This window comes from Toxoplasma gondii, chromosome X, assembly GCF_000006565.2.
Source record: "Toxoplasma gondii ME49 chromosome X, whole genome shotgun sequence".
Lineage (NCBI taxonomy): Eukaryota > Apicomplexa > Conoidasida > Eucoccidiorida > Sarcocystidae > Toxoplasma > Toxoplasma gondii.
Window position 1 is genome coordinate 2,611,928 of NC_031478.1, and position 9,863 is coordinate 2,621,790.

Below are 9,863 nucleotides of genomic sequence, written 5' to 3' on the forward strand. Positions count from 1 at the left end.
TTCTTCCGCAGCGACGGCCCCCCGGACGCGGTCTCTGCGCGACCTTCACCCTCCTTGCCTCCGTTCTGTCTCTCCGGAGCGCCTTCCTCTTTGCTGAATTTTCTCGTCGCTCTTCGACTCGGAAAAAACCAACCCTACGTGCAGAGCGCTTTCACGCGCGCTTGGCACCTCCACAGTTTGGGGAAAGCAGTCCTGGCTGTATCTCGCCCTCCCCAGTCGCAAACAGCCGGTCTTTCAACTCACACAAAGGCTTCTTCTCTCCTCGCCTTTCTTCTCTCTTTCTCCTTCCTCGCCGCGGTGAGAGCTGTCCGCCAAGTGCCGAGAGCTTTCCGAAAGAACGGGACCTCGAGGAGAACCGAACTTCCTTTTCTTCTGATCAGACTGAAAAACGGTTCGACGCCATGTGGGGAAAGCTACTCACTGACACCTACAACAGAGTCCGCACAAAGGCTGATGAGGTGAGAGAAGCGTCTTCTCACACCAGAAACGAGGCAGCCTGATCTATCAGAGACTCGCAGCCAGTCCAGAAGATCGAAAGGCTTCCCCTTGCGTGCAGGAGCCTCACCTGTCTCCTCCACAGTGTCTCCCTCCAAAATACCCAAAAAGGCAGATGTTTATACATATATATATATATATATATATATCGGTATGTGACGTCGTGTGTGTATGTATGTATATCTACACATACATATATATATATATATACTTATGTGTTTATTTATATCGGGGTTAGTATTTGTGTATGCGTATGGGTATATATATATATATATACATATATATATATATATATATATATGCACATGTATATGTGTGTACTGGCAACTGCACTTTCAGGTATGCATGTACTTGCATGTATATACATATGTATACGTATATAAGTGCATGCATGTGTGCGTATAGGTTTGTGTAGACGCCTTGACTTGTTTTTAGGGCGTTATGGGGGCGGCAAGTCTGTTCGATTCGGACTTTTTGTTTTCTTTTTCGACGCAAAGGACTTTGGACGGTTCGATTGCAGGGAGCGTGTATCGGTTTAGGGAGGGCGACACCTGGAGTGTACATATTGCGCGCCTTCTTCCGTTTTCACCTTGTCCGTTTTTATCTGTTTTCTTCGCTCTCTGTCCGTCTCCCATTCTTGCTCCCCTCTGAGAGGGTCTTGCTTCTTCTCGTGAATTCATTTTTGTCGCCTGCCTACGCTTCAAGGTGTCTGGATCCTCCGCGTCGCCGTAGCCTTAGCCTCGCCTCTCACGATTCTTCGCGCAGTCCTCTCCGGACTGTCTTCCCCTTCCAAGTCTTCTTTCGGGTTTCGCTGCTTCTGCAGGTTCGTCAGCAAGTGTCGAGCACCGTCCAGGCGCAGCATGTAACGATTTCAAAGGCGCGAGAGGTTCTTCTTTCGCTCGGCTCGTCGTCAGGCAGAGTCGAAAGTCGCGCGAACGCAATCGCCCAAGCTGCGGAGACGGTCAGCGCCGAAGAGCTCTTGAAGCAGCTTCAGTGGGACGCGAGCGGTGTACGTACAGTCGACGAAGTCCACGAACTGCTCCTTCTCTGGCGGATGCTCACGCTGCAGGCTCGTGAGGAACGCGCGAGAAACAAATGGAAGCTGGAAACGTCTCGAGAAAAAGGAAAACTGAATTCCTCACAGGAGAGGAGAAACAGAGATAAGCGAAAAAGGGTCGAAAAAGGAGAACAGCGACAAAAAAGAGAAAAGATGCACAATAAACAATAGAACACTTTGAAGAAACCTTGGTCCTCCAAAGAGACATACAGCCTCTCTGCTGCCTCTGCTTGCACCGTGGACTCTCTCCCCTACATGCAAACGCATGTCTATATGTATCTGTCGTAGACAGCTCACCAATATGTACATGTGTAGGAATAAATATATATATATATATATATGAGGAGGCTAGGTTCAAGTTTCTGCGGAACTGTTGTGTTTTCCCGATGGCGTTTTCTTTTCAGCGTTGCATGGCGCGCCTCGTTTTTTTTCTGCGGAGTACGGAGGCCAGGAGCGTTTCTCGCGCTGTTCGCCTACGCGTTCTGGAGAGCAAGTGGAAGGCGACTTGTTTTCTTCTTTATCTTCGTTTTCTCTCAACTCTGCTTTCTCCTCTGCTCTCTCCGTGTCTGCGAAGAGCGACAGCTTGCCTGGCGGTGAGGCAGGCCTCACAGCTCGCGAGTCTGGCGAGGAGAAAAACTCTCAAGAGAATCGAGAAAGAGGAGACGGCGGCTACGCAGCGCTGCCTCACTCGGCCGTCGCGGTGCCGCCGCCAGCGAGGCCTTCCTTTGCGCAGGAGCTACGAGAAGAAGCCGAACGAGGAGAACAAGCTGTCTACGGCGACGGCCTTTCCTTCAAAGAAGTGAGGATTCTTTGCCGCGTCTTGGATTGTCCAGAAAGGAGGCGAGCACGGAGAGAGGGGGGGGAGAGCAGAGGAACCAGGAGCGGAAGGCGCGAGAGAAGCGAGAGAGAGAGAAGCGAGAGGTACAGAGGGAGGAACGAGACAAGGGGGTGAGAGGGGGAGAGAGAGAGAGAAAGCACTGGATCGAGAGGCACCACCCGAAGTGGAGAAACCGCAAAAGGTAAACTGAGGGAGAAGAGGGTGGAGGCGTCTCCCTTGCCTGGCCGTCTCGGTGCGCCTCGTTTGCAGAACGGTTTTCTCTCGCGCAGAAGAGAGTCTGTTCTAGTCCGTCTCTTCCCTGGCGCGGAGAGGCAACTGTGGCTTTAGAAGCTCAGCGCCGTTCTAACGGAGACGTCGCACCCGCGAAGAAAAGATTCTTTGTCGAAGAGGAAGAACGTGTTTCCTGTTCGCCAGCCTCCGTCCGCCCCCTGGGTCGGCCCTGCAACGCCGAAAAGATGGACTGTCGAGTGAAAGGTCTCCGAAAACGAAGCATCCTTTCTTTGCTCTTTTCTTCTTCAGATTCTCCTCCGGTCCAACGCACTGGAAAGATGTCTCCTTGCCATCGCGAGACGCGGGAGTCTCCGGTCGCACTTTGCTACTCACACGCAAGACCTGCTGGAATCACGTCGCGAGGCTCGCCGCCGATTCGAGAAGAGACAGGCTTCTTCCGACTCTGCGTCGCGTCTCGTCTCCAGCGCGGAATCCTCCAAGGAGAAAGGTCGCTCCGCTGATTCTGGAAACGCGCCTTCTGCGGGGGTGTCGGGAGCCGATGCTGCAGGAAAGGCAGGCGACGCTGAGGCCTCGGAGGAGGGATCACCTGAGGGGACTCAGGGAGAGAGAGAAGAAAGAGGAGAAGGCGAAGACGGAAAAAACTTGGCTGCTCTGCCGCCGTCGCCTGCCCTGGACGCTGTCCTCTCTCTCATGTCGCTCTGCCTCGCGGGATCGCAACACAGTCACCTGGAACTTCTGCACTCTCTTTTCCGGGCAGCGCATGCAGCTGCGGCAGCAGGGCCTCTCTCTAGCGGACGTCGCCTCGAGGAAACAAGGACACCAGACAGAGCAGAGAAGTCGCAGGAACTCAGAACGCGCGAGAAAAAAGAAGACAGAAACCAAGAAGAGAAGACCTCAAAAGTAGAAGAGAAGTTGAAAGAAGAAGAGAAGTTGAAAGAAGAAGAGAAGCTGACAGGGGATAGTCGGCGGTTGACAGGGTCGGCTGTTGAGGAAGGCGTGGTGGTGGTGGAGGCGACGTTGCAGTTGATTGCTACTTGGAAAAGAAACTGGGTCTTGGAGAGAAAAGAAGATGCGCGCCGAAGACTCGAAGCCGAGGCGAGGCACTTGGCTGCGAAAATCGAGGACTGCGGTTTACGTGATGACGCAGAAGAAGTGAGAAGAAAAGACACTCCGTACCTCTCAGGAAGATTTTCAAGAGACCTTGTGCAGCTGTACATCTCGACTGAGTCTTCGTTCTTCACACCTTCACGACGAAGGCTCGCAAACACACAGTCACATGCCTGTACAGATACATATATGTTTATTCATTTAAAACGCATATATATGTATATATATATATATATATTATGGATATATATAATTATATACTATGTGCAGGATATGCCTACAAGCAAACATCCGTATACACATTTATCCATATATGCACGTGCATAGGGGTGCACGCGTCGATGCCTACATACTTACCTTCACACACTTATGCATAAATATACATATATATATATATATATGTATATATATGTATATATATGTATATACATGTGTACGCACATATACATCTCTGCATTTCTCGGTACATCTTTATAAATACTCATCGAGACGTTCTTCCATACGCGCACACATCCATGGCTGCGTACTTACCTTCTCGCATCCTCATGAAGCGAGCACCCTGACAGTGTTGTTGATCGACGACCTCGCAGTCTTGATTTCATTTGGGATCTTTGGAAGAGGCGCCAGGTTGGAGTTTGCATTTTGCAGGACTTGTCTGGTGTATGTCAGCGAGTTTCTGTCTGGCCTTTTCTCAGGAGGACCCGCTGGTCACACACAACATTCGACTGCTGGCGAACGCCCAGCTGCTCGATTTACAGCAGAGAATCATTTGCGTGAAAGAGCAACTTTTGCAGGACCAAGCCGAAGAGGCACAGAGGAAGCTCGCTGCCCTTGCCAAGCTGAAGACTGCGCGGGAGGCTCTCACGCGAAACTTTGAAGACGCGGGGGAGGCCGTGGAACAGCAAAAGAAAGACGTTCAGGTACCAGCCACACACTTCACCGGAGAAAAGTGAAAGGGCCGAACAGTTGAACACGACGAACAGAAGAAAGATGCGCAGTGGACGACAAAGCGCGAGGCTTCCGGCATCTCGCGTTCCTTCTTTTCACACTGTGTAGCAGCTTGTCGTCTCCTGAGTTCGTAAGAGATTCGAGGCCGCTTCATGTGAGGCTGCGAAGCGCTCTCCAAGAGACAAACCAGGGAAGAGAAAACGCGTGGAACGCAGAGTAACGGTCTCCCCGCAGCTGCGTCTCAGTCTGAACTCCTCCCTGCAGAATACGCGAAGAGAGACGCTCTCTGAGATTTGTCGCGGCGGCAGAGCGTCGGCGGCAATCCATCACTCAAAGTGTAGGGTGTGTTCTCCAGCGATTCGTCCATTTGCAGCAGTGCTTCATCTTCTTTTCGTAGCTGTCGGTGGCACCCGTCGCTGGCTCGTCACCGACTTCCTGTGTCCAACGTACTTCAGCTCTGCGCAGCTGCACAGGTCCACTCCGTGGAAGATGTTGTCAGAACCGTTTCCGCGCGTGCGAGTGCATGTAGTCATGCCACAGCGGCTGGCGCGATCCTGTTCGAGGCAGTGGGTGCCTCGAGCTTGATTCACCGAAATAGCGACGTGTAGAGACAGGACAGGTCCACAGGTGATGTCCAGTTATGAGGTGTAAAGAGGGCAGGCACGCGGCGGTTGAACTGAGGAGGTTTGTCCATGTTTCTTCGTGAGCTTCAGAGATGACGCTTTTTTGCCTTTTCTCAGCACCGGGGTTTCCCTGTGTTTATCGAGACGTCTCAGTCTCCACCCGTAGAAGGCTCTCTAAACTCACGACCGCGGGAGTCGCAGAGACTCAGATACTCGCGCCGAGTGGACAACACGGCTGCTCGAGTAAACAGGTCGACCAGTGAACGCTCTCTCCGACCTCTCAGACCTGCAAATGGTTCCCCGGGCAGTCGCTTCGAGAAAAGACGAGGCGAGGAACAGCTCGCTGGCAAGACCCCAGAATGCTCGTGTTTTCTTCTCTTCAGATGCGCATGAGTGAAACAAGCGAAGTGCTGCTGAAGGAGGCAGCGGGGCTGGAAGAACGTCGAACGGCAATGCGCGGGAACCTCGAGACACTCAAAAAAGAACGAGAGGATCTCGAGCAGCGTCTCGCCATGTGCATCCAAAAGGTTCGTCAAAAAAAAAGAAAAGAAAAGAACAACATGTATGTTCGTCGACCAGAAGAAACCTAGAACTTTCAGTCGGTACTGTGGAACAAACAGTCTCCTTTTGTGTTTATACATATATATATATATATATATATGTTTATATAAATATATTTATATATATATGTATATATATGTATATATATATATATATATGTATGTATTTATGTATGTATTTATGTATACGTATGTGTGTGCATTGGTTTGTCTGCGTGTTTCGACTTGCTGAGATATGCGTTTCTTCATGTATCGAGAGCATCCGCTATTGGCACCTTTTCCAGGTTCCTGTCGAGTTCAGAGGTGCACGCGCATACATCGCTCTTCTTGGTTCGCTGTCTGTTTTCTCTTGATGTATGTGCGTGAAGCTTGTGCGATGAGGCAGCCGATCTTTCGTCGGTTGACGCAGCTCACTTTGACCGCGAGTATTTCAGCTGAAGAGCCTTGTCGGTGAATCATTTCTCCTCGCTCTCTTGCTCGCACAGTTCGAGAGCCACTGGCAGTCGCTTTCCAGAGAGTCTGCATGCCTCCAAAGCTTCTTTTGAATCTCCGGGTGTTTTTCGAGGATGAAGAGAGACAGTTCAGTGCGCAGGTGATTCCGAGGGGGACTCTGGATCGGACATGGAGACTCCGAGTTCTTTTTTCTTCCTCAGTGCTGCACCGACTGCACCACCCTCACATAGTGGACATTTTTTTTTGGAGACAGGTGCAAGTGTCGATTTCAGTGTTTTCCGACGCATTGACGCGACAACGCGGTCTGTCTGCATGCTTTCCGGCTCTGAAGTTGCGCTGGAGACGAAAGATCGGGCGTTCGCCTCGACGCGACGAACAGCCAGAGACAGGAGTCGTCCTCGGCAGTGCGTCGTCTCTTTTCGTCAACGTGCCGCACAGGAAGGCTTGTCTGTCTTTCTCTGTTCGCAGATCGCCTCTGTTCAGGCCGAGGAGGCGGACCTGCAAGCTGAAGAAGAGGGTCTCCACTTGGATCTTCTGCATGTTCAGAAAGAGTACAAAGAACAGATTCACCTGCACCAGGCGCGCAGACAACAGCAGAGTGAACTTCGCTCGGCCCTCAGAGAGCTGGACTGCACCGGCGCGAGTCTCGTCGACCTCCTCCAGAGCGACGCCGCGAAAAAAAAGGAAGCGATTGGGCAAGATGTAGACAGACTGAAAGGTGTGTTCGAGAACGGACGTTTGTGCATGCACACAGCGAACGAAAACGAAGGGGAACAAAGAAAATGACAGAGGAAACGCAGACGACCGCGCAGAAGAACGAAGAAAAGAACAGAGGGCAGAACAAGAAGAACAGACAAGCAAGAAGAGAGAGAAGTGCCACTGATTCCCAGTGGAGAAAATAAAACAGAAACGTGTGACGTTAGAAGAGAAGGGGAAGCTGCGTAGGTGTCTCCTAACTCCGCTGCCTGCGAGCCGAAGAAAAAGTCGTGCAGAGGCATTCTCTGGATGTCAGATCCCTCTCGTTTATTTTCTGATCGAAGTCGAGTCTTCCTTGCTTTCGTATATGTTTCTCTTTCGTCCTTTTCTTTCTTCCTGTATAAGATTTCCTTCTTTCTTTCGTATAAGCTTCCCTTTCGTCCTTTTCTTTCTTCCTGTATAAGATTTCCTTCTTTCTTTCGTATATGTTTCTCTTCCATCCTTTTCTTTCTTTCGACGAGAGACCTTCCCTTTGCTCTCTTTTTCTTGTTTCCCAGGCGCGCTGCAGACGCAGGTGTGTCGGCACCTGGCTTTCGAGAAGACGCGTCTTCAGCAGCAAGTGCAGTTTCTTCTGCAGTGCATGCAGACGCTCGACTCTCTCCACGCCGAGGGTGAGAAGCGCCTGGCGGCGCGTCGCGAAGTCAAAGCAGAGAAGACAGCGGAGGAACGAGCAGAAGGACAAGCAGGGGAGAAGGGAGAAGACCCAGAAGAAAAAGGAGAAGAGGACAGAGGCGAGGGAGGAGAGCGGCGACGCAGTGACGACTTTGAGTCTGTCTCCGCGTTCTCTGCGGAGGAGCAGGCCGTCTTGTTTGGAGTGCAGAAGCGTTTGCTGCGGGGCAGTCGGCAACTGGATAACTTCTATGCGGAGACAGAACAGTTTGTTTCTCTCCACCGCGACGTGCTCGTAGGTGCTCTACGTCAGCAGCGACAGATCTTTCGACACAAACAAGAAGAAGCGTCAGAAGCAGCGAGTCTCGCGGCGGATCTCGCGCAGATCCGAGAAGTCGACCCGATGAAGGACCTTACCGCGCTGTACAGACAGACCAAGAAGCAGCTCTCGCCCTATCTAACAAAGCTCTGTAAGTGGAGAAGAGGCGCTGCGTTGCTGCTGCGGCTCCTCCGCGCAGCGAGAGAAGTCGGAGCGAGTGGGGAGACGAAGAAGAGGAGACGTCAAACGCCGTGAGACGGCTCCCTGACAGAAGAGAAAGGAGTGACACAAGAGGGAAAGAGCTGCGAGCATTCTGGGCATCTGTGTACCTCGGGAAGTGAGATGTTGTATCCCTACCATTTGGTTCGAGTCCAGTTTTGATCCGTCTTCTCTCGGTCTCCCCTACGTTCTTGTCTCACTTAATCGCTGAAAGACCACTGTGTCTCTGTACTCGGCGTTGCCTTTTTGTGCAGCGACGACGACGACTCGCCGCGACCGACCTACCGCCTCGAGAGGAGGCCCTCCTTCGTCGCATCCATCTCACACGGCTTCTTTTTTGTCTTCTTCCTCGTCCCCGCAAACGTCTTCTCCTCCTCCAGTTCCTCCTCAGTCTTCCCAAATGATGTCTTCCCGGTCTGTCCCTCTGTCTCCTGCTCCATCGACTTCTCAGTCCTCTTCTCAGTCTATCCCTGTGTCTTCTTCTCAAGCTGTTTCTCAGTTTGTCTCTCCTCACTCGAGCCTCGGATCTTCTTCTCCTTCGCTCTCGGCCTCTTCTGGAGCTGAGGTGAGCGCCGGTCGGAGGTCGTCTGGCGACGCTTTTCCCTTCGATTTTGCGTCTTCGCGGACTTTGCATTCTCCGGCTGTCGAAAACCGAGGAAGCGAATCCGAGCGTCAAGGACTGAACGTCGAGTCGCCGAGTCCCCAAGTGTTCGACTTGAAAACTCCCCCCAGGTCGCCCGCTGCGAGTCCCGAGCAAGGAGAGAAGACGTTGGGTGGGGACGAAGGCGACCCTCTGCGCATGACCAAGGTCGACAACTGGCTCCTGGAATGACGCGGTGCTGCGGAGCAGTGAACGACACCATTTGCAGCGTTTTCACTGTCGAGGAAGCAGTCCGCCGGACACCGAGGAGAGGGGAGTGGGGAGAACAGCAGACATGCAGAAAAGAGAGAAGGCAGGAAGCGGGGAGGGCGTTGTCGATAGCAGTTCCGCGGAGAACTCTACCTTCGAGCTCCTGCAGTCGTTGAGAGGCGCGCGCCTGCTTCTGTTTGAGAAAAAACCAGAATCGAGGTCTGCTTCCAGTTCGTGGAGTCAAGTCCGTCTGTTTCCATGCCCTTGTGAACACGCAGCTGCAGGGCGTCGTGGAGGTGGAGAAAACTTTGGCGTTTTTGTAAACGGCAGTGAAGAGAAGTCGCAGACGGCCTGCAGCTGACGCGGCCAGAGTTGCTGGGGAGCCAGCGAACTGCAGAGCGAACCAGTGCACAAGACAGCTGCGGTTGGGAAGCCGGTCTGCCCGAGACAGAAAGCCGAGACTGATCCGGAAAATCTCAGTTGACGCATTCCACTGGCGTACGCCAGGGAAGTTCTGGAGCGTCTGTACCCCGTCACGAGAGTAGTCCCATACAGTTTCGAATCAACAAACACTGGAGTGCGTCGGATACTGAGTCTAGTTAATCTCCAGTCCATACAAAGTCGCTGTTCCGTAGAGAGAAGCTTGAGAGAAGCAGGAGATGCGCTCTTGGGCTCTCAGCCAACACCGAGAAACAGTTCTGAATCGAGGATCACTTGTACGCAGCACAACTGCGCGCAAAATGTGGTGACTACAACACACGGCGAGCTCGGCTCCCTACGTCTGTTGTTTTTTTTCCC

At 52.2% G+C, this 9,863-nt stretch overlaps 1 protein-coding gene across 1 annotated transcript; it reads left to right on the forward strand.

Moving 5' to 3' along the window:
• The first annotated feature begins 20 nt into the window (after window positions 1-20).
• On the forward strand, window positions 21-9,841 carry TGME49_224980 (hypothetical protein). The gene is made up of 9 exons (XM_018780076.1): window positions 21-458; window positions 1,319-1,568; window positions 1,957-2,351; window positions 2,910-3,773; window positions 4,424-4,648; window positions 5,683-5,826; window positions 6,781-7,030; window positions 7,566-8,147; window positions 8,470-9,841. Exons 1-9 carry the CDS (start codon window positions 402-404, stop codon window positions 9,045-9,047), a joined length of 3,345 nt encoding a protein of 1,114 aa, XP_018635970.1. The 5' UTR covers window positions 21-401; the 3' UTR covers window positions 9,048-9,841.
• The last annotated feature ends 22 nt before the right edge of the window (window positions 9,842-9,863 follow it).